The following is a 25024-nucleotide window of genomic DNA, read 5'->3' as shown; positions in this document are numbered from 1 at the left end:
GTAAACGGTCCCTATTTATCTACTTGCACCCGGGGGTGCTTTCGAACTGCTAGGTTGGCAGGCGCTGGGACCGAACGACGGGAGCGCACCCCGCCGCGGGGATTCGAACTGCCGACCATGCAATCGGCAAGTCCTAGGCGCTGAGGTTTTACCCACAGTGCCACCCGCGTCCCAATATTCACTTAAACAACCTTAAAATATCAATGACTTCCCTTCTGCTCTTTCCATGGTTCATTTCACACAGCATAAACACCTGCACATTTTATATAAACTAAACCATCTTGTATTCCATTATTACATCCATCAAAACATATTTGCACTGTTGAATTTATCTTAATTATGCTGCCCACGTTTTCATATGTACACAATTCCCCCCATATATTTAATAAACATTTTCCAGTCTTCTTTAAATGTTATGTTCTTCTTGTTCTCTTATTCTATACGTTAGGTTCAAAAGCTTCACATATTCCATCAGTTTAAGTTGCCAGTCGGGACTTCGCTCGTTTTCCATTTTTGGGCTAAAGAAACAGGAGCCGCAGTAGTGACAAACATAAATAACCTTTTCCAGCACCTGGGAATTTCTGTCTGACTTATCCCCAACTTCAAGGACTCAGGTTTTTTTGGAAAAGTACTTTTAAACATTTTTTTCAGTTCATTATGAATTATTTCCCAACACTCTTTTACAGATCCACCATATATGATAGAAAGTACCCTCAGTCTCATTACATCTCCAACACTCACCTGATTCAGTCTTATACATCTTATATATATTCTTTGGAGGCCAGGTGAAAAGCTTTTCATTTTTCCAGGAATTTTTCTTTAACGTTGCAAATCGTATTGCTCACTACCCAGAGAATGTTAAGGTACTGTCGTTTTTGGACTACAACTCCCATCATCCCTAAGCTAGCAAGACCAGCGAGGTCAAGGATGATGGGAATTGTAGTGGGGGGGGGGAACCAGCCGGAGACCCAAATTTGGGAAACACGGCTCTAAGGGCACAAAGGGAGGAAGGAGTTCTGTGGGTCTGAAAAGTATTTCTTTGCACAGTGTGGAGTTAATTTATGGAACTGGCCTGCTATGAGTTTTGGGGGTGGCCATTAGGGCTTAGACAGCCTTAAAAAGAGGGTGAGGCAAGTACATGGAGGATATGGCTACTAGTCAACTTGGCTTCATGCCATAACCTCAGGACCACAGGCATCATGACTCCGAATACTCATTGATGGAGAACAGCAACATTTCTTGTTTGTGGGCTTCCCACAGGCATCAGACTAGCTGTTGTGGGAACGGGATGTTGGGCTTGGCAGGCCTCTGGCCTGATGCAGAAGCGATTTGCACCTAGCCTTATCAGTACAGTCCCAAGCCCTCTTTTACACTCACAGTATAATTGGTGTGATGGTCAGGAACTTGCGGGAAGCGGTGAACTGCACCCCGTAATCCATCTGCTCCCAGTGAGTCAGCAGCCGGGCTTTGCCTTGGTCAGGCGTCTCGAAAGGCGTTCCTTTCACAGTGTGTAAGAAAATGTACATGCTCTGTAAGAAAACACAAACACACACGTGTGTTTTTCGGGCTACATGGCGGTGGGGAACAATATTCCGTCGCTATTCTGGGCTACTTCGCTCATCTCTTCCTCTCTCTTGTTTCGAGTCCCGATTTACCCGGTTGAAAAGGCAGCAACGTCCTTGCGAAAGATGTGCTGTGTTGAAGGAAAGGTTCCTGCACAACCAATGAATAACCACTTTTCAATGAGAAGCAAGGGGAGCCTAGCAGGAAAGAGGGCAAACGTGTAGATACAGTGCTAATTTAGGATAATTATTATTCTACTACAAACCCTCGATCTAAGGTGCTTGGCTGAAGTCCACTAGAAGCAGTGCCGCAAAGAGGACTATTGACCGACCTTTAAAAACGTGGCAGAGGAAAGAAGCTGCAGTATTTGGAGCCTTAAAATGCTTCGGCTAACCTGATTCAAGGAAGAAAGGAGAAAAAAGCAGGAGGAAGCATTGAGCAGTGAACTAGCGTGGAACACGTCATTTATACATTTGTGCTGGCAGGGGGAGCTGTTGCCACTTCTGCTGCCTACAAAGCAGTGCTCAGAAATTCAGATGCTGTAATGCACATAAAAATATAACTGGGGCCTCAAGAGGCAGCCCCCTCCCTGCTCTTTTTTGGAGGCAAAGTGTCACATACATAATTTTTCAAAGGGCCGGCGCTCTACGCAAAGCAGATTTCCTACACAGATCTACTTCTAGGTCACGAATTGTGCCACACCGGTTATTGGCGTCTGCGTGGCCAATGGTACCCAGGGCAGAGAGAGGGTGCCAATTCAGATTTCACACCGCGCCAACAAAATGCCTTGAGCTAGCCCTGTGTGCAAATTCCTAATCTGCCCTAGGTTATTCCAGCAGGCAGCGGCAACTAAGAGGCAATGTGCTTGTCACAGGTGTATAGGAGGCAGCTTAACACTTGTAATACACATGGGGGGCTGCTCCTGGACCGGGAGAGCCTGGCCACAGTAGTTTATGCCCTGGTTGCTTCAAGGCTGGATTACTGCAATGGGCTGTGTGTGGGGCTTCCTTTGTGCCTGACCCAGAAGCTGCAGTTAGTGCAGAATGCCTTTTCAGCACATAACACCTGTGCTCAGGGCTCTGCCCTGGTTGTCGATCCGCCACCGGGCAGAGTTCAAGGTGTTACCATTAGTACAGTGGTGCCCCGCAAGACGAACGCCTTGCAAGACGGAAAACCCGCTAGACGAAAGGGTTTTCCGTTTTGGAGGCGCTTCGCAAGACGAAAATGTCTTGCGAGTTCCTACGGGGGTTTTTCCCTTGCCCCCCCCCTTTTCCTAAGCCCTAAGCCGCTTATCAGCTGATCCGCTAAAAGCCGCTAAACCGCTAAGAGCGCTAATCCGCTAAGCTGTCAATGGGCTTGCTTCGCAAGACGAAAAAACCGCTATCGAAGAGCCTCACGGAACGGATTAATTTCGTCTTGCGAGGCACCACTGTATATAAAGCTCTTAACACCTTGGGACCTATGACGTCATCTTACCCCAAATGTTAGGGCTGCCATATTTCAAAAAGTTGAAAGTCCGGACATAAAATCTGTTGAGCTTTTTTGTGGGCAAAGTTGTTGAGCTTTGAAATTTTGGGGCTTTTTTTAAAAAAGGAAATTTGCCCCAAAATTAACACTACCGACTCGGGTTGCCATTTTTACCAATTTTCAGAAATGCCGTATGGAAGCTATTTCTGACGGACGAATCCCAGATATGTCTGGGGAATTCTGGACGTATAGCAGCTGTGCCCACTTGACCACTTCAATCAACAGAATTGGCACTTCTATAAAGTGCCACATAATACCCGCAACCACATCTGTAAGAACTTGTTTAGTTTGGCACTCCCTGCCTATTGATACCAAGGCAGGCGCTTTCACTGTATTCCTTTCAGCACCTGCCAAAGACATTTTTGTTTAGTTTAGAAATGCCTACCCAAATGTTTAGAAAGTTTGTATGAGTTCTGACTTATTTTAGTCGATTTCTGTTGTGGTTTTGACCTTCTGTATATTTCCCAAATTTGGGTCTTCAGCTGTTTTGGGACTACCAACTCCCATCATCCCTGGCTAGCAGGACCAGTGGTTGGGGATGATGGGAATTGTAGTCCAAAAACAGGTGGAGACCCAAGTTTGGGATATGCTGTTTTAAATTATGGTTGTAAATTTTAAAGTGATGATTTTATTGGTTTACCTGCTTTGTAGACCGCTTTGAGTTCTCTCCCCCCTCCCCATCAAGCGATATACAGTGGTACCTCAGGTTAAGAGCTTAACTTGTTCTGGAGGTCTGTTCTTAACCTGAAACTGTTCTTAACCTGAAGCACCACTTTCGCTAATGTTGCTGCGCAGCCACTGCACGATTTCTGTTCTCATCCTGAAGCAAAGTTCTTAACCCGAGGTAATATTTCTGGGTTAGCGGAGTCTGTAACCTGAAGCGTATGTAACCCAAGGTACCACTGTACAAAATTTTATGAAATAATAAATGTGTGGTGTGGGAAATTTAACACAGCTGTATGTCAGGGCTCCACGCTCCAACCCTACCAATCGAAATGCAGCCGACCAGTCATGGATCGTGGCCTGCCAGGGATTTGGCAACTCCACCCCACTTGCGCCAGATGTGGCTGCGCCACTGACAAAAGAATGCCATTTCTTCACATGGAGCGTAGGTGGACTACGGAACTCACTCCCACCTGTTGTAGCAACTTGGACGGGTTTAAAAGAGGATTACACAAAGGCCATCAACAGCTACTAGCCATCGCGGCTACTACGTTCTACCGCCAATGTCAGAAGTGGCCTGCCTCTGTATACCACCCGCGGGGGGACTCACGAATGGGCAAAGGGCTCTTGCCTTGCTTGTGGGCTTCCCATAGACATCTGGTTGGCCACCATGAGAACAGGATGGTGGACTAGGTGGGCCTTTGGCCTGACCCAGCGAGGCTCTTGTGCTTGGAAGCTAGACAACCCTGCCCTCGTTGTAACCTGGCAGGGCTAGCATGCTATGAAAAAATGCACAAGGGTGCATCGTTATTCAGTGTGCCTCCATTACCACTGAACACCTTTCCAAAGGTTTCCAAGCACAATTCAAAGTGTTGGTGCTGACCTTTAAAGCTATAAACGGCCTCAGCCCAGTATACCTGAAGGAGCGTCTCCACCCCCATCATCCAACCCGGACACTGAGGTCCAGCGCAGAGGGCCTTCTGGCGGTTCCCTCACTGCAAGAAGTGAAGTTACAGGGAACCAGGCAGGTGGCCTTCTTGGAAGTGGCGCTGGCCCTGTGGAATGCCCTCACACCAGATGTCAAAGAAATAAACAACTATCTGATGTTTAGAAGACATCTGAAGGCGGCCCTGTTCAGGGAAGTTTTTAATGACTGAGGTTTTAATGTATTTTTAAATGGGTGGGGTATAAATAATAAATTATTATTATCATCATCATTATCATTATTATTATCATCATCCGCCCTGCACAAAAAGTGTGGCTCGCCCCACATTTCCAATTAATGTAGTAGGTGCTATGAAGCTTTTGTTAAAGTGGTATTAAACAAATTAGGGGTGGCGGTAGCTTTTTGCAATTAAGTTGGATGGAGTAAATGGGTGTGATAATAAGCACTGGGTGTGAGAAATCCATATGTCCATATTAAACAGGAGGAGGATGAACAGCCCAAATAACAATCCTTTAGTTGCAGACGCCCCAATTTCACCAAGCTTCGAGTTTCACGGAACAGGATACTGCAGCACTCTAGAAACCCTTGCACTTTGGAATTTTAATCTGGCGGACGTACAGTGTTCGCTTCCTACATAGCGGGGGTGGGGAAGCCTTGAAAGAGAACAAAAGCACCAGATAAAATCTGTGAGCGGGCGACTCCCAGTCGCAAATCATCTTAAGCTCATCCTATCATGAAGCAATGATAACAAAGCATGGCGATAACCAGTGCCAAGGTGCCCGGACTCCTTTGTGTTAATTCTTTCCAGCTCTTATCCTCTTTGATTTCAGTTCTTCCCACGCGAAATCATTGGGTGGATCCAAATTATAAGGTGGTGGCACTTAAGTCCCACTGAAACCAATGGGTGACTAGAGTCACAACGAAGTTGCTAAATTGATGTCAGTGGGTACTGAGGTCAATTCACTCATTCTGGGGTCCGGCTGAATGTCAGCTAGGGTCTCTCTTGCTGTTCCACAGTAGGTGGCCAGGAGAGAGAGAGAGAGAGAGAGACCCCGTGTTTGTGCATCAGCCTACAAATCCAGTCAAGATTATCCCGCCTTGTTGCCTCCCTCCAACACTATCGCATCTTTCTTTCTCTTTTTGCCACATTTTTTCTTAGATGCCCCTTACATCAGGGGCAATGAAGGGCCACATTCTGTCATGGGGGGGGTGTCTTCCAAGGGCCACATATCAGGGGTGGGTGAGGCCAAACTCTCGCCTACATCCAGGCATGCAAGCAAACACATTTTGGTACAGTAAAAAATCACGAGACAAGGGCACAGTCAGCCGAGTGAGGGGTGTGGCCTGGGAAGGGATGTGAGGGCCAGGCAGAGATGTCTTGAGGGCCAAATCCAGCCCCCCAGGCCTGAGTTTCCTCACTCCCTGGACTTAGATGAATGCATATGCTTTGGAATACAACCACTGTGTGGAAACCAAACACAGCAAGTGCATCTCTCTACGCTGACGCCGTTATAAAAAACCCTTCTAACAATCCTGAGCTAGACACCCTACAGGGCCAGTGACACGTTAAATATATCAGAGGGGAAGGAAGCCAAACAGCACATAGCTGTCACTCTCAGTTGTTTTTACTGCTAAAGTGAAGAAATAATTGCATGTGGAGCAGATGGGGTGACCCGCCGGGAGAGCTGCTCCCCACCCCCACCGCCCCTGGCTAGATGCAAAATGATGCACCACTCTGAGCACAGGGCATAAGCCAGCAGGCTGCCATGTCTGCGCTGAGATAGCGTCTGGATATTAGGCTAAGCAGATTAAGGTTAACTGAGGGTTGGGGGGGAGGAGATGCCCAGAAATATGGACCAATGTTAAGGACGAGGGAGAATGAGCCCCTGCTAAGGCACACCATAGTCATCATCCTTAAAATTATATTATGATTATTTCAAATTGTACTTTCACACCTGCTCCTTGTGCAGCCTGTTTTGTGAGCTTTAGTCCCCCACCTGCAGTATACAGTGGTACCTCGGGTTAAGAACTTAATTCGTTCTGGAGGTCCATTCTTAACCTGAAACTGTTCTTAACCTGAGGTACCACTTTAGCTAATGGAGCCTCCCGCTGCTGTCACGCCGCCGCCATGCGTTTTCTGTTCTCATCCTGAAGCAAAGTTCTTAACCCAAGGTACTATTCCAGGGTTAGCGGAGTCTGTAACCTGAAGTGTCTGTAACCTGAGCTACCACTGTACCTTTAAAACTGTACTATAACACTGTGAACTGTCACAGAATGCTGGGAACTGCAGTTTGTTTCAAGGCTGCTGAAACCCCTATGATCAATCCCTCTTTCCCAGGGAACTCTCAAAAGCCTAGCTCTGTTGAGGGTCTCCTGTTGTTAACTATCAGCATCCTTAACAAACTACACTTCCCAGGATTCCTTAGGGGGAAGCCATGACCTTTCAAACTGGTGTGATATTCAAACTGGGGTGTTCTTTTTGTTTTCTGAATGGGTTTCGGGAGGGTTTTCTCCCCTTAACAGTCTCAGGTTTGCACAAAACAAAAGCAGAAGGTGGGGTAGAAGCATGTATGAGGTTTTTCAGATGGCTTACTAATCCTTAATAAACCCTGTGCTCCACCCCACACTCCCTTCCTGCAGCAAGCTTTAGTGGTCCGGAGTTAATTTAAACCATAGTTTCCCATTACACCTGAACTGGGAAACTGTGGTATAACCACACTTGGTAACTGAACCAAGATTAATCCATGGTTTCCCAGATCAGGCATTTAGGTGGTTTAAAGAATCGTGATAAAAGTGCTAAAAGCCAGTGCATGGGGGCGGCGCAGGGAGCATGCAAGTGCCAAACTGGTTCTTGGCATAATACATCACATAGTTTCCTATGCTGAGGTTGTCAAATCTGAGCCAGCTGTGTGCAAGTAAATGTGTGTGCGCGTGGGCACATGTGCAGTACTGTATCTTTAAGAAATTGTAAAATGGACACTGACTGCAAGAACAAGATAAATGAAGTCAGAAAAGAGGTCTCCGTTAGAAGCATTTCATGACTAAAAGTGGGTTGGTTTGCAGATTTAAAAACCACCACCACCACCAAGACCCTAATAAAAAAATCAATGTCTGTTATACCTGGCAGGTAGGCACAAGAATGCTTAGGATGAATCCACAAATGTTTTTTTAAAAATCGTGACTCTCTGCTCAGTTTGCATGCTCATAGCAACAATCCCATCCTTGGCACTGACAACTTGATGGATCTCTCTGGACAATCCAGCTGATAGCGTCAGACTTGCATCTAGATGGATACTTGCCGGCTGCCTGGTCTAGCCACCAGACATTCATATAGCCTAGATGGCCATTTCTTGGAGGGCTGAAGAAAAGGGCTAGTTAGGGAGCTCTGGAGGGCTGTATCTGGCCCTGGGCCTAAGATTCCCCACCCCTGTGTTATAGGGAGTACAGGGGGTGGGAATTGTGTTGGCTTCCCCCTCCCTGCGCTGCCTGCAGAAGCATCCTCTGCCTACAGTGCCCAACGCCGGAACTCAAAGCTGCTCCCAAAGGGGCTCCCCGTACCATGTTGTGGATGATGTTGGTCAGAGTCCAAACCACAGGGACGCTGAAGAAGGGGATGCTGAGGAGGATCACGTGCAGAAGGCCGATGCCCAAGACGTACGAGAGCCAGATGCCCCGGCTGTTCATGACCCGGGTGTTCGGGTTCACTTCGCTGTGAGCTGTGCCCACATTCATCTCTCCAGCTCGGCGGCCCTGCAGCAGAACACAGAGGGACACAGATGGGTTAGCAGGATGAGGAAAAGCTCCAAAATGGGGGGGGGGGGAGAGACCAGGGCTGGGGGACTCTGCGGCTGTTTGGAACGTTGCTGGACTACAGCTCCCATCGTCCATGCCACAGCTAGGGCAGATGGGGGTTGTAGTCCAACAAGGTCTGGGTTCCCTAGCCCTGGAGCAGGTGGCTCCATCTGTTTCTGGCCTGGGTCAGTTTTTGCATGGTTCCCTAAACCAACCCTGATATTGTTAAGCCTAATTATCCCACCAAGGGGCGAGGCTGATTCAGAATGCGGCTAGGTGAGGGTACGGCCCTTATAGATGCTCAGTAGCAGATGTTGCTGGACTTAAGCCACCCAACAAGCCCAGCCAGCAGGGTGAATGATCAGGGGAGACGGGAGTTGCAGACCAAGATAAACTGGGCAGCCACATCCCTGCTCAACTGGCTTCCCATAGACCTGGGAGGCCATCTTGTATCTCTTCCTATGGATACTATTGAGTTGTGAGTTGTGACTTTAATACATAACAGATACCACCGCAGGGACGGTGCATAGGGTCCTATCATTAACAGAGCCCGGATTTAGAACTCTCCAGCCGATCAAAAACACATCGAGGCATCCTTAAATACACGCAACACCCACAACCTTCACACCGACGGTCACCACAATCACAAAAGCACACTGCCATTACGTATTGATTTTATCTGCGGCACACGGCATGTCTTTACTTTGGAACGGCATGCCCTGTCGTGCTCCGGCTTACGAAGTTGTGCTGGGGCCAAGCGGGGCATGAAGTCATTCACATCTTTAACCCTTGTGTGGCCCATACCCTCTCCCACAACAAATAGCCAAGTGAGGGGTGAGGGAGCTGGAGTAATACCTTGGCATGGGGAAGATCATCTCCAACCCTGTGTGCACCCCATTGTGGTTATGCTCCAAATCAAGAGGGGGCCCATCCCTGTTGCTTGCACCACGTGAAACCTCCCTCCTGCTGCAAAGAGAAGGAACGAGTGCATGCGCGCACCCAGCCCAATTCAAATTTTGACTGCAGCAAGTGCAAAGGGTTTAAAGCACCACAGCTGCAATCTGGTTCAGCCCCTGCAGGAGCTGTTTATTTTTAGGTGGGGTGGGGTGAAGAATCAGCCGCACGAGGGCTGGATAGCCCCATCTAGTTTGGGCCCTAGCCACAACTTGCCAGCGCAAGGCAGAGCCTCCAATTGCAGAGTAAGTGAATACATGCATATAGCAGATGGAGCAATGTTTACTCTCACAGTGAATCCACTTGTCCTGACGACAGAACAGCTGCAACTCAAAGGCAGAACAACACACACATTTAGATAAGAGGGCTGGCGAAAGGGATGGCAAGGAAGGGATGGCGCTCTGGAAACCGGCACTTACATGTTCTATGCACTAGGGTCAAGGCACACCCATCTCCTGCTCAATATTTAACTTGGGGGGGGGGGGCTGAGGACCAATGGCACAGACTCCGCTGCTACACACACACAGCATCATAATATTTTTAAAAAGACATCTCCACCCCCTCTCCAGTGAGCATGACTAGGGGCACAGTCACAGGTTTCAGAAGGTGTAAGAAGTTTGAAAGCTGCCTTGGTTCCTGCCTCTTCTTTAGTAATGCCATTCAGCATCCATGCAACACTTTTGAATGGGCATGGGATGCTGGCTTACTCCAGAGTCACACCACTGCCCCACCTAGCTCAGTAGAGCCTTCACAAACCTGGTGCCCTCCAGACGTGCTGCCTGGGGTCAAAGAGGTATAGTCTCAAACATCCGGAAGACACCAGGTTAGCAAAGGCTAGCAATGGCTCTCCTGGATTTCATGAAGTGGTCTTCCCCATCCCTACCTGGAAATGCTGAGGATTAAATCTGGGACCTTCCGTTTGCAAAGCAGGTATTCCTACAATGAGCTACATACAGCCACTCTCTGCTTTGCTTAAATTCTTCTCAGCAATCCTTACAAAGCAGTCCCATAAAAGAGTGCCGTGCAACCATCCAATTTGCATGCAATGCAATCGCAGCTGTCAGAATATGCACATTGCACTTAACTTCCTCCTACTCTATCCTAGGAGTTTCCCATGGCACCCATTTCCAAAATGTCTTAATTATCTGTTCTCTACAGCAAATGTGCCCTAATTATCAAGGCAGCTGCAGTCCGGCCTCTTGCATCATTAGGCAGCGCGGACACCAGATGTTCACAAATGCATCTAGACTTGGGCCTGAGCTGTTTCAGAGTCTGTAGTTCTGCCTTCTGCATTGTCCTGGCCACTTTAATTTGGGGAGGGAGAGGGAGAGGAAGAGAGCGAGAGCACTTGCTTCTGTAGCTCTTCTGTCCTTCAAGCTTCATGTAATCTCAGTCAGATCCCAAACATCTGGCCTGTCTGTGGGCTGCTATCCACGCAGCTGGGATGCAAGTCAGACACATTTTCTGTAGCTATTTATAGAACCTCCTATTCTAGGCTGAATTTACCCAACAAGGACCTTCACCTGCACATCAGCCTGCTTAACAGTAGGACACAACCCACTCACCCATTTTTAAGCACAGAGCATTTTTTCTAGTGGTGTTATCCAGACACCAATTATGTATTGTTTTTAAAAAAGAATAATCTTGGACTGACACGGTTCTCTGCTTCTAACATACATATTCATATGTTCCACTTTTCTGGCTGGCTTCTTGGGTTTCCCCCACTCTTATACAGTGGTACCTCGGGTTAAGTACTTTATTTGTTCTGGAGGTCCGTTCTTAACCTGAAACTGTCCTTAACCTGAAGCACCACTTTAGCTAATGGGGCCTCCTGCTGCTGCCGCGCCGCCGCAGCACCATTTCTGTTCTCATCCTGAAGCAAAGTTCTGAACCCCAGGTAATATTTCTGGGTTAGCGGAGTCTGTCACCTGAAGCGTATGTAACCTGAGGTACCACTGTACACCTGAAAAATCAATAGCTGGACAGCATTTCCATGGATTTTGTTCACTGCAGTGTGGATTCCCCATTGATCTAGTAATCTGTACACGGAGGGAGGACCACAGCTCAGTGGAAGAGCGTCTGCTTTGTGTATGAAATGTCGTGGCTTCAATTCCCGGCATTTCCAGGTAGGACTGGGAATGTCCCTGTCTGAAACCTTGGGAGAGTGGCTACCGGTCAGTGCAGACAATACTGCGCTAGATGGACCAATTGCCTGACTCAGTCTGCTTCCTATATTACTTGCTGTTCACATTCTTGTGCAAGTAAGAACATGATACCTGGTGCGTAAGTTTTCCTTCCCAAAGGGAGTTCTACAGGTATGTGACCAGCAACAACATTTCTTTATGCACCCTTCTGATCCGAGATCGGCACATGAAGCAGGCTAATAAAAGGCATTATCAGACATTACTTCTGTCCAAGAGCTTCTCTCTCTCTCTCTCTACACACACACACAACCATTGCCCCTTTCTATTCATGAACATTTGCCTTGCAGAGGCTCCAGCTATTATCCTGGAACTCTGGCAGCAATTGGGCATTAGTTTAAAAGACCAATTAAAAAAGAGAGAGAAAATACCGAGCTATAAAAATTAACAACCTGTTTCGGCAAAGCATTTTATGAGGCTTTTTAAAAATTTGCAAGTGGAGTTTTGTTTTACTGATGACTACAGCACGGCGCAAAGTCGTGTCCCCGAGCAGGCAAATGTGTGTTAGAAGAGGTAAGGGCCTGACAGCCCTGAATACCAGCCTTTATTAGCTCTGTGGTTATGATTAGGTGGGGAGGGGACTTCAATCGTCCCCCGAGGCTTCAAAACTGGGATTGCACAGGAAAACATCTCCTTGCATTGGAGAGCAAAGTTCAGATTGCTGAAGCAAATTTTCTTTTTTTCTTTTTTCTGCTCGTAAAAGACAGGCACAACTGAACGGTTTCCTGACCGAGGTTTCATACCACCGCAGCCAACCAAGGACTTGCGCAAATATGGGAGAGCGTTTGATAAGCTGTCAAACTTTAATCCTTGCTTACCTCTCCAGCAGGGCAGAATTGACGTATCAGAGTGGAACTAGAGACAGCTCCCGTTCTGCTTAAATAGAAAGGGGGGGGGGTGGAGGAGAGAGAAAGGGAAATACATTGTTAGAAGCAAAACAAAACAAAAAAAAGGAAAAATGGTGTGCAGCACGCAGAACCCCACTCCCCACTCCCAAATCTCTGTCTGGGCTCAGCCATTAGCGATGGACTGATTGACAAATGGTGCTTGGGAAGAGGTCTGCAGGGTGGTAAATTGTAGGTGGGTGGGATTTAGCACCCCTTACCCACGCACCCGTATTGCTGTTAAAATGAGAAGATCCTCCCCTTTAGCTGCGTTTATTGAACAACTCGTTTCGTTTCTTACATTTCTATTCCGTCTTTCACCCATGTGAGTCCCAAACGTCTTATATACGATAAGTGATAACATAGCAGAACATCACAACCGCAGCGTAATGGTATAAAATAATTATCGAAATCATCAGCAAAACGATTGCAAACCATCAGTAAAACACAACTGCCTTCTATGAAACACTATTAACAAAGCAATAACAACAACAAAAAGGCAAAACAGCACAAATGCAAGAAAAGTCGTATGATAAAATTCACAAAGCATTACAGTGGTACCTTGGTTCTCGAATTCAATCCGTTCTGGGAGTCCTTCGACTCCCAGAACGGTTCGAAAACCAAGGCATGGCTTCTGATTGGCTGCAGGAGCTTCCGGGTTTGCGACGTTCAGGAGCCGATTTGTTCAACCACTAAGCCATTCGACTACCAAGGTACAGCACTCCTAATCCACAAAACAATATTAGCAATACTAATGAACAACCAAAACTGAAACTAAGGACTGTTGAATTCTCTCTCTATATTTGAAACACAAAGGAAGCTGCCTTATACAGAGTTAGACCTCTGGTCCAGCAAGGTCATAGAATCACAGAATTGTCAAGTTGGAAGGGATCCCGAGTGTCATCTAGTCCAGCCCCCTGCAATGCAGGAAACGGTATGGTGTATACAGATCTCCAGGGTTTCAAACATGGATCTCTCACACCCCTACCTGGAAAAGCCACAAGTCGAAACAGGCACCTTCTGAATGCAAAGCAGATGTTCTACCAATGAGCTACAGTCGTTCCGGTTGAGCCACAGCCATTCCCTTAAACCGCCTGTACTGCATCTGCTTTGGTATTTAACCCCACTGGGTTGCATCCAGTGCTAGTTTTCCGCTCAAAACAGGCCCATTGAAGTTAATGGCCACAACTAACCTAGGTCCATTAATTTCAGTGGATCTGCTTTGAGTGGATCTGCTTTCTCTAGTTTGGGCTTGAAGCCCGCTGTTTCTTCCCATCATTCAAAACATGGCAGTCCGGCTTCTTCTGCCAGCAAAGCCACACCTCAAACTCAAACGTGCATGAACTCCCAGTGGGGACCAGCCACACCGTATGTACCTGCCCCTTGCAAACAATGCAAGAAAACCCTTAAGGTGATCACTTGAGATAAAATAGACTCTCTGATCTGCCCACCAGGAAAAGCAATGCTGCTTTTATTTATGCCGCTGCTTATCCTGGGATGAAAGACAGGCAAGCCAAGAACCTGTGGCCTTGCCAGGGTGGGAAATACTCTTGCCAAGGTTGCCAGGCGACGTTTAGCTTGGCAGGGTCGCGAGTTGTTCAAACGTGTGAGTTGACGCCGCAAACATTGACCATTGCAAATTCCTATGAAGTGAACGCAGCGATAAATAAGCATAAAATAAATAAATGTAAAGAGTTAAATTTCCATCCACCCCAAAATATGCTGCTTAAACAAGCACTGATACCAGAGATCCTTGAAAACTCTTGTGAACCATCAAGTAGCTTTGGTGACAAGAAGCGCTTACTACCTGCGACAGCTGGTTTAGCAGCTATGGTCCTTCCTCTGCAGAGAAGGGTCTAACTGGACCACTGTACTTGGGGCTGCCCTTGAAGACTGATTGGGTTGTATTTTTAAAAAATGTATGTAAGGTAAAGGTAAAAGGTAAAGGACCCCTGGATGGTTAAGTCCAGTCAAAGATGACTAGGGGGTTGCAGCTCTCATTGCGCTTTCAGGCTGAGGGAGCTGGCGTTTGTACACAGACAGCATTCCGGGTCATGCGGCCAGCATGACTAAACCACTTCTGGAGCAATGGAACACCGTGATGGAAGCCAGAGCGCACGGAAATGCCGTTTACCTTCCCGCCGCAATGGTACCTATTTATCTACTTGCACTGGCGTGCGTTCAAACTGCTAGGTTGGCAGGAGCTGGGACAGAGCAATGGGAGTGCACCCCGTTGTGCGGATTCGAACCACCGACCTTCTGATCAGCAAGCCCAAGAGGCTCAGTGGTTTAGACCACAGCGCCACCTGCATAACCTGCCTGTGGACCAACGGGTGATGGGTAGACCATAAAAGCTGGCAATAGATAGATAACAATCACAATAACAATTTATTATTTATACCCCACCCATCTGGCTGGGTTTCCCCAGCCACTCTGGGGGCTCCCAAGAGAATATTAAAAACACAATAAAACATCAAACATTAAAAACCTCCCTAATCTGGGCTGCCTTCAGATGTCTTCTAAAAGTTAGATAGATGTTTATTTCATTGACATCTGATGGGAGGGCTATAGATAGCTATAACTCCATTAACATTTTGGCAGGGTTGTTGTGCTGGTCCAGCACATCAAAAATAAGACCTAAATAGTACCTTTTCAGGTTGAAACAAGTTGATTTATCACAGGCCTCTTTGCATCTGGAGCAAGCCCATTACAAATCAGGATTAGTTGGTTGTGCAAAGTCATTCATGGATCTGCTCATGTCAGTGCAGTTTAAGGAAACGCAACAGCTAGATCCTCTGGGCTGAACTGAATTTTAGGGCACTGAAGTTGCATTCTTAATGCCCAGTATTCCTACTGATGTTGCCTGTTTAGCAAATGAAATGAGCCACAGGAAAAAGCTCAATCTGTACCTGGAGAGCCAGACAGAGCACCTATTCTGGGAAGCTATATTGGCTTTCTTGTTTTCCTCAAGGATAGGGACCCCTTAGGCCTTTCAGACGCTGTTGCGACTCCCGAAACCCACTCCCCACCCCACCCGCAACCACAAGGCCAATGGCCAAGATGGAAATAAATGGCTGCGGCTAACCCGAAGCCTGAAAGTGGTACAAATGGTCATTAAGGATGTTGTTCTAGTTAACAGAAACATGGAAGATGGGAGATGGAATCCAGGAACATCTGAAAAACCATAGGTAGTCCTCCATCCCTCTTCTCGGACTGCCACAGCCATCAAGAAGACATTCAGAGATGGCAAGTAGTGGCTGGCTCTAAGGGCCCTTTATTTTTATGGAGGCACACAGTGGTTCGTTCCACTAACGTGGAACCATATTTGGGATCCAAAAGGGAACTCTCCCATATCGGCTGAAAACACTGGAGCTTATAGTTTTGTTTGTTTTCGCGGGGACTAGTGCATAGCTGTCAACTTTTCCCCTTTTTAAAGGGAAATTCCCTTATTCCGAATAGGATTCGTCGCAAGAAAAAGGAAAAGTTGACAGCTATGGTCTAGTGGGGTCTTTTCTGGTAGTACCCGGCTCAGCTCGCAAGCATTCACAGTGTGCGTTTTGAAAGCAAGCTAAAATGTGGTGTGATGGAGGTTTTGTTGACAGTGGGGTACTCATCCTGCTATCATTGTGTTTTGGGGCAGGGTGGGGAGAAAGAAAGCTTCAAAACTTGGTCCAACCAGAGATGACAGCATGGGAAAGCAATGTCTCTATATCACACCAATTTCACCTTTTTTCTCCAAAAGACCTGCTCTTCGCTTTTAGGATGCCCCTCTCACCATTCTAAACCAGCTCCATTTCAGACTATGTTTTTGAAGAGGGGTTGGGAGAAACAGGTTCTTTGATAAGATTTTAACAGCCCACTTTTGTTCATGTTCAGATTCGGACTGCAAACAAAAACCAAACAAATCCCCGGCCTATTTTGACAGCGTTTGTTGTGGTTAATTTTTAAAGCCTCTGATTGCAAAGGATAAATAAGTGATCGTGTTAAAAGCTTTCAACGGCGACAAGGCTACATATGAAGTGAACTCTGTTTAAGGAAGAGTGTTCATTAAAACAGTGTTTTTCAACCACTGTTCCACGGCACACTAGTGTGCCGCGAGATGTTGCCTGGTGTGCCGTGGGAAAAATTGAAAAATTCGAAAGATTTTTTTTTTTAAAAAAATGTCAAATTTTCGCCCACTAGGCGGGCGCCGGATTGTGTCCACCCTATTTTCCATCCGTCCTGGGTGGGGATCAGATCGGATGGGGTCGGATGAGAGCGGACAGGTGGTCCGCTCTCATCCGATTCCCCATAGAGAGAAGCGGGGCTCTGACATCTCCCTCTCCGCACATAGTGTGGAGACGGAGCTGTCATCCGCCGGCTCAGCGGGGATCAGCGGATCGATCCCCGCTGAGCAGAGAACGGTCTGCAACGTTTTTGTTTGCCATTAAAGAAAAAAATATTAAACATTTTCTAATGGTGGTGTGCCTCGTGATTTTTTTCATGAAACAAGTGTGCCTTTGCCCAAAAAAGGTTGAAAAACACTGCATTAAAAGTCTTAGGAACCATCAGAATGGTAAATCTGGCTGCATATAGTGAGAGCACAAGTGGTGCTGGTGGGTGGGAAAGAAACAGCTGGAAACAGCTGGCACCAGAGCAAGCATGCCTGATGAATGCGCTCCTGTCTTAAGTTACATTAACCAGAGAACTACAAGGACAGATGAGACACTGAATTTATTAACTTTGCGTTGAAGCATGAAATGAGGACAGGAGACCCTGGATCCAAGCAATATCTCAGTAGATACACATTTATACTTATTCATCATGTGTTGTGTATTTGGGGAGGGGGGGAGAAGTGAGTGAGAGACAGATCATTTTGCGTGAAACTCTAAAACAGCAAAGGTGTGGGGGTTTTTTTAAAGTGGCTATTTTTTAATGCCTCATAATAACAATGTTCGCAATGAGTCTTTCTTTTAAAGGAACACCAACAGGACTTGTTCCTTTGGCATGCAAAACTAGCACAGATGGCTGTTTACAGTGCCATCCTAGGCATGCGTACACAAAAGTTAGAAAGGCCCATAATAACCAAATGCCATGGAATATTGAGAGGTCAGGGGTGTGGCAGTCAGTGGTGGGGAGATGGAATGAACTGGCTGGAAGATGACTGCAGGGACAGATAAAGGAAAGATGGGGAACTTCAGGCCCAAAGAGCAATCTCAAAACTCGCAGGCATCTTCTCAAAATTCTCATTCATATAGTTTGCCCACCTGTCAAATTTGGCCTGCGAGGACGCTCTTGATAACACTATGGTCTGTGGATCCAAAAACGTTCCACACCCCTGATATAAAGGGCAGAAGGAACAAGCCTAGCTAGGTCACTTCCTGGTTTACGCTGAGCAGCTATTTTCGAATGTCCCCAGAGACAGAACTGAGAACTGCCCATAGTAGAGAAATCCAAGGTTGTAACTCAGCTAGGGCTAGGCATCAGTGTGTCTGTCCACTTTCCTCACTGTCTCTCTCTCACACACACCAAAGAAAAAGGCAGCAACGAATGGAATAGTTTCCTACACCGCTAATGCAAATTTCAGAGCAAATGCAAGACTTCTTATACTTCCAGGCTGAAATTGGCTGCATCTGAGAGAGAGTGACTATGGACAGTCCTATGGACAGTCACATCAAATACTGCAGGCCAGACGCTTGATTGGTTTCCAACAAATCTGCATTGCTGTCTGCTACTTTAATCCCCACATTGCAAGTTGGGCAACAACAACCCTGAGGTGTAGTTCACTGCTACATTCCTATTGCAGCTTGGAGGGCTGTGCTGGAGAAAAACAGCTTTCGGCAGCCCTGTAAAGTAGACCCATTGCTGTATATCAGACCACAGATGGGACTATTTGGCCTCCAACAGCAAGCCCAGCACCCAGCTGCCTGCAGAAAGCTCATGCTCTATTAACTTGCAAGCAGACTGGTTCCATTTTTAAATGTAAAAACACCCACATTTTTCTCCATTGTACGTGAAGTTAAAGACCAAATTAGAACAGAAACTCGCATATGTATTTAATGGTAACTTTTATTTTTCAACCCCCTCAGCTGCTGGCTCAGGTTACCAGGGATAACCTGCAACATTTTGTTGCAGGGCTTTGATTGTTTCCCTCTACAGTGGTACCTCAGGTTACAGATGCTTCAGGTTACAGACGCTTCAGGTTACAGACTTCGCTAACCCAGAAATAGTACCTCGGGTTAAGAACTTTACCTCAGGATGAGAACAGAAATCACATGGTGGCTGCACGGCAGGCCCCATTAGCTAAAGTGGTACCTCAGGTTAAGAACGGTTTCAGGTTAAGAAGGGACCTCCAGAACGAATTAAGTTCTTAACCCGAGGTACCATTGTATTTCCAACATTCCAGACATGAGTGTTGTTGCTCTGAAGCTAACAGGAAGAAAGTATTAGCAGGCTTGGGAGAACTCCAAAGTTTGCAGAACTTAAAAAAACCCAAAACCTTTTGATACAAACTCCAGGAAAGGAAAGCCTGGGGTGGTGGGAACCCCAGAAACAGCTCCAATAAGAGCTAGGCATGCCTAGTGAGCGTGGAATACCAACGATTTGGGGAATGATGGGGAATAGAATGGCTGGAATTCTCAACAGAGAACACTCCACACTGCAACATTTTGTTGTAGTTTCCAGAGTGGCGTTGGAAGGAGACATGTATGCCCCAGGCTCCCTAAACAGCACCATGGATCACAAATCTGTTTTAAGTGGTCTTTGTATATACTCCTATTGAAGGTATTTTGGTTTTGCTCAGCCTCTGCGCTCACCGAGCTAAACTTGTGCAACTTGTGTTTCGGTCAACCAGAACAAAATACAAGAGTATCGAGACTAGACTATATTGGGCAGCTTACTTCAGCTAGAAACTGAAAACTCCAGATCTAACATTTCGATTTCTTTATTTGCTAAGCTGTTTGTTTAAGCAACTGCCTTTGATTTCTTAAGTCCTGGTTTTTATTTGAGGGAGTTTAATTCAACAGTCTCAGTTGAGGATCATTTTGTATTGACACAATGTAACTGTTCTATGCAAATTTAACAAGGCTTGAGCAAGCTAATCTGAGCAAGGATACCAATTTAATCAAACAACATGGGTTGTGTAACTTTTTAAAGGTGGTTTATTTTTTAAGGAAATAAACATCTGACCATATTATTGCAACAATATGATGACAGTAAACCATGATTAACTGCACGTTGTCCCACAGACAATTATTAACCACAGCTCGTTCCTCCAAAGTTTACTTTGTTTTCATGTCTTTGCAGCTTTGTGAGCATCCAGGGTGGATTGGGGTGGCCTGGCTAAACAAACCATGGGTTAAGGAAGGGTGCCAGGTTTGCACATAACACCAAACCCTAGTTAAAACAAATAAAACGCTTGTAATCGAAACAACAAACTATGCACTTGGATTATAGTTTGTTGGCGCCAAACAAACCACTGTTAAGCTGCTGAGCAGGGTCAAACAAGCTACGAGTTAATAAACCTCAGTTTAATAAACTATGGCCGATCCTTGCAAGGAACCAGGCCAGTTTCATTCTAAGGGATCAAAAACGAATCTTCCAATGTCAATAATGCCTTATCTTGCACAGTTCTGGCGTCGCCTCAAAAAGGATACTGTAGCGCTGGAAAAAAGTGCTGAAAAAGGCAACCAAACCGTTCAAAGAACTGGGTAAACCCCCCTCCAGAGTTGAATGCAGTTTAAAGCTCTCTTGAACTAGAGTTTGGCTGTGCAGGAGGAGCCTGGACTGAGGATTCGTTAACTTAGCTCGATGGCAGAACACAGGCTTTTCATGCAGAGTGCGCCATGCTCAACCATCAATTTTAAACCTTTCTGGTGGCACGGCAGGGTGAGATCCTGCAGTGTCACACTGCAATGCTGGGTGGACCAATGGTCTGAGTCAATTTGCGGCTGTGTCACATGTCCCTAGGTCTCCTCCATCCCTTTGTCCTGCCACCGCCTCTGCCCATGCATGGTGCAGTAGTCACACTTATTTGCTCGTCTCATCCTTGCAAAGTGCACCATAGGACAGGATAATTAAGGACTCTTCCTATACTGGTGGCTGGTGATTCTTTAATTGCAGCATCACTTGTGCCTCAAGCTGGTGCTCTTTCTACTATTGACTTGGCTCTTTCTAAGTGACCTTTTTGCAGCATGACTCTAGCCATCCCACTCGACTGGAGAGAACCCAAAACGTCTGGATAAACAGAATTATGTTGGGTCACACCCAACAGCATTCTGCTCAAGACTCGTTGAAAATAACAGACCAGCGTTGGCCATGCCCATTCGTTCCAGTAGGTCTACTCTTGCGTAGGACTAAGACTATACACAACCCACTAAAGCTATACTGTGGGCATGGAGGAAGCGAAGGCAGCACACAGTGCATTCACAGATAGGATTTCTTCCATAAAGGAAGTAAGGATCGTGTTTCAAACTCCAGAAATAGCAGCCTCCTTTTAGCCCATCGTATTCTCAATTTCCAAACCTTTCCCCCCCAAACGGTATGCGATTGTAAACGGATTTCAACAGCTATAAAATAAAAAAAAATTACGAAGGTTTATTGGGGGTAAAAGGAATGGTCAAACACTGGGGATGAAGCGGGACTGGTTTCGGACAAGCAAGTTTATTCTCAATAGGCATTGTCTTTTGCAGTCAATCAAGAGGAATTAGGTTGTTTGAAAGGATCCAAAGCAAACCATAGACACATCATCTACCACATGTTGAATTAAGGTACCCCCAACCCACAAAAAATAAACCAAACCTATCTTTCCCAGCTTAGTAAATTCCCACTTCTTAGACCCAAATCTATAACCTGGCCTGCCCAAGCAAAAGAATGAGGCAGAGTAGAATTCCAAGTCAGTATTTATTTACCAGATATATAAAGTTGCCTTCTAGTACATATTCCTCACAGGGCAGTTTGTCATTACACAGTCATTACAGCAGCCTTTTTCCTTTTGGAGCTGCAAGTGGGCGGGTGGTGCCATTTTTCATAGAGACGTACCTCCTTGCAAGTAAACAACTACTGTACAGTAGTTTCTAGTCCAGCCCAGTCTCCAAGGTGCTAATATGCTGTTTGCATGGAAGCCTTTCCTTTTTAAGAACCTTATACGAGTCAGACCACCTGTCCAGACTGGCTGGCAGCAGCTCTCCAAGGTTTTAGATGTGGGGACATTCCCAGCACCATCTGGAGATATCCAGGGCTTGAACCCGGGGACAGTCTGCATGCGTAGAGTGACAATAGGCCTTTTGCTTTTTTTACACTGGGGATTGATCTGCTTTCCTGAAGTCTGCTATAGTATATCCTCTGCCACCTCACTTCACTGCAAGACTATATCCAAACTAAGCGACAGCTGAAATAACCATATCTGCTTTTCCCCCCTTGCTTTTTTTGGATCCAGTCTTTTGTTCAAATCCCCCCCCCCCACACACAATGGTTTGAAAACAATGTGCAACGTTCCAACTGAGGCAAGATCCAAGGAGAGCTGGGTGAAAGCGATTGTGACCGGTCTCTTGTTGGCGGAACTCCTGCAAACAGTTCCCAGAAATAACATTTCTCCCATATATAGTTAACATTTGTCCCGCTTCTCTTGGAACTGAGAATATGAATAAGAGGTCAGATTTGTAGGGAGGTTCCACTAATGGTTCCACTTTCCCGATCCTTTCCTGCTCTGGGGCTTTCGGCTAAAGATATTGCATATAAATTGCAATGTTTGCCTCCAGATTCTCCAATCCATTGCTGGGTTGCCAATTTGCTTTGGTTAGCTTCTTTGCAATGCAAATCCTCTTAAGGCGCCACAATGCTGGCCTATTAGTTTCTACTGCCCTACATTGCTGGGCACATCTACAACCCTACATATATTGGTGTGCCACCCAAGTCGCCCTGCACACCATGTACTTAAAAGCGCTCATACGCCACTTCAAGATTCATGGTTTCCCTAAAGAATCCTGGGGAACTGTAGTGCTGGGAATTGTAGCTCTGTGGTGGGTCTCCCATCTCTGCGCTCTCAATAAGCTATAGTTCCCAGAATTCTTCAGGGGAAGCCATGACTGTTCAAGTGACATATGAGCACTTTTAAAGTGTATGGTTTGGAGGTGACCTCACTCTTTCATAGCACAAACTCAGTACAGTCTACACTTACTCTTGGAGGACACGAACCCAGTAAAAACCACAAAAGATGTTCCACTATGTTCTGCTGCAGAACATATGGGAAAGGGAGGCACATTGAGCAAGGGGAATATTTAATTTTATCCATAGAACCACAGGGGTTTTTGACCACATCAAAATATGAATCTCGGGGTGAAAAGGAGTTCTGCCTTGAGTTGATGGAGCTGGCTGCTTCAGCAGACATATCAGAGATGGTGAAAAAGAAGTCAAAGGGCAGGGGTGTTGTGCCTAAACCTGCTTCCTGTCCTATATAGAAGTTGGGTGTTCCAAGGAAGTCACACATACGCTCCCCCACCTCCAACAACATTAGAGAGCTGTACACATTTTCTGTACAAACTTTCCAAAACTCTAGAATACAACATAGTCATCTAGGTCACATCCATGCCATAAATTAGCAGCCATAGTTTCTCATGAAGAATCCTGGGGACTGTACTTTGTTAAGGATGTTGGGAACTGTAGCTCTGTAAGGGGGTCTCCTAGCAACTTTCAGCACCCTTTAAAAACTACAATTCCAAGGATTATTTGTGGGGGAGGTGCAACTGTTAAAGCAGTTTGAGAGTGCTTTAAATGTTTGGTGTGGATGTGACCTCAGTGAAACTTGCTCTTGTTTGATTGTTTTTTTGCAGACACTTGGGGAGATTTCCATCCCCTCTCCCCTTTGTGTCCTAACCCCTCATGCTTTCCCGACAACCTTCACTCTTCTTGGCTTAAGTCGAACAGGTGCACACGCTAAAACGCAGCAGCAAAGCTCGGTGCAGGAGTTTGAAACAAGGCCGACACTAGCAATTCCCAGGCTCTGAACTAAATCATGGGCTCAGATGCCCAGAAAGGTGTGTGCGTATCTCGAACCCACAACATTCAGCACCCGCTTCTGCTGGGTTAGACTTTTCTACTCACTCTTAAATTAGGCCCAGCATGTCCAAAGGAGGAGAAAAGCATGTCACTCCCAACTTCAGAGACTCTCTAGTTCTTCTCCCCAGGCTACGTTTTAAAAGCAACCCACCAGCTTCTCTGAACGAGAGCAGCGCTCCAAAGCGTTCACACGTACACCGTCTCCCTTATCAACACCCACAGCAGCTGTTCTTAACCCACACACCGTTTCCCCGAAGCAACCGTGCACAACCTCCTCCCATTTACCATATATTTGCATCCCTTCCTCTCCAAGGTGCTTCCCCCCTCCAGGCCCAGATTTTTTAAAACTTCCTTCGCTTGGCCGCCCACTCCTTCCTTGGCATGTTTACAAGCACCCTCCGCCCCCCAAGCTGTGATTTTGGCTGGAGCAGACGGATCCCTTTCTCTGCCCCACCGCCACCCCACCCCCCATGCATTTCATTTACCAGCAGGGACGGCTTCCTTCCTTCGTGGCCCCCAGATCGGGGCTGCCTGGAAAGGCAACGGCGGTGGGGGGGCGGAGGGGGTTCACGAAGTGGGGGTCTTCCTCTCCCTCGAAAGCCCCGCTCCCCGCAGCTCACACTTCTCTTCCCAAGAGCCGACAACACAGCAAGGAGCTCTCGCAAGCACCGCCTCTCCGGACACATCATCACCAGCGGACGGTGGAGCATGCTGGGAAATGTAGTTCTCCAGGGAGCCGCTAGTCCCAAATTTATTCCAATGAGCTACGGAGCACGGCGGAGGCTCGCAGGGTTTTCTGGCTGCAATCCTGCGCCGCCTTTCCCCGTTCAATTAACTTCTGGGGATTACTTCTGTGCAGGCGATGCAATTAATAGATTGCACTGTCTGTGATCCCTGTACAAAATGATGATGATACCTCCCGTCGATTTTAGGGTTGTATTTTAGTCTTTTGCCCCTGGCATGCTGGTTTTTCTTTAACGCACAGCGATTATATTTATTTATTTTTTGTAATGTTACAGCCCAACGCGGGCAGGCGCAGCAGGTTTAACATCTCAGTGAGACCCAGGCCCCTCGCCGTCACCGGCTGATGGAATCGAGCCGCTCAAATTGTTTTTATAAAGAGGTAAGATGCACTGTTTGAATGGAACTACATGCCACGAGGAAAGTGCGGGATTCCCACCCCCCGTGGCAAGGCGATGGGCGGCAGGATAGGCACTGAGGAGGTGCCTAAAGCTATAATCTCAACTCCACTTGCCTGAGAGTAAGCTCCAATTTAATTTAGTGGAACTTAATTCTGAGTAGAGACGATTGCAGCCTAGGAAATTTGGAGACTCCGCTGTGCTCTCTCCCCAGTGCAGAGACATCAGCTGAGTTGCATCCCAACACTTCCAGCACAGAAGTCCTTTTTATTGTACATCTCTGATTATTTATGCATGTGAGGTTATAGACATCCGTGATGT

General features: G+C 46.6%; 1 protein-coding gene across 4 annotated transcripts in view; it reads right to left on the bottom strand.

Annotated features, from left to right (window-relative positions):
* Positions 1 to 24225, bottom strand: part of ORMDL3 (ORMDL sphingolipid biosynthesis regulator 3) — a 32067-nt gene extending 7842 nt beyond the window's left edge. The window contains exons 1-4 of one of the 4 annotated variants that reach the window (XM_081837068.1): positions 24050 to 24225; positions 12465 to 12522; positions 8258 to 8449; positions 1378 to 1529 (exon numbers count right to left, since the gene is read on the bottom strand). In XM_081837068.1, coding sequence (XP_081693194.1) covers positions 1378 to 1529; positions 8258 to 8431 — 326 coding nt within the window. In that variant the 5' untranslated portion in view covers positions 8432 to 8449; positions 12465 to 12522; positions 24050 to 24225. Of the gene's footprint in view, positions 1 to 1377; positions 1530 to 8257; positions 8450 to 10328; positions 10399 to 12464; positions 12523 to 15178; positions 15263 to 24049 lie in introns of those variants that run through there. The other 3 variants (XM_081837067.1, XM_081837069.1, XM_081837070.1) reach the window with 3 other exon arrangements.
* Between the last annotated feature and the right edge of the window lie 799 nt (positions 24226 to 25024).

The sequence above is a fragment of the Podarcis erhardii genome, assembly GCF_964252035.2.
Source record: "Podarcis erhardii genome assembly, chromosome: 13".
In the NCBI taxonomy this organism is placed as follows: domain Eukaryota; kingdom Metazoa; phylum Chordata; class Lepidosauria; order Squamata; family Lacertidae; genus Podarcis; species Podarcis erhardii.
The sequence above is the reverse complement of the archived record's forward strand: the minus strand, read 5'-3'. Positions and strand labels throughout refer to the sequence as shown.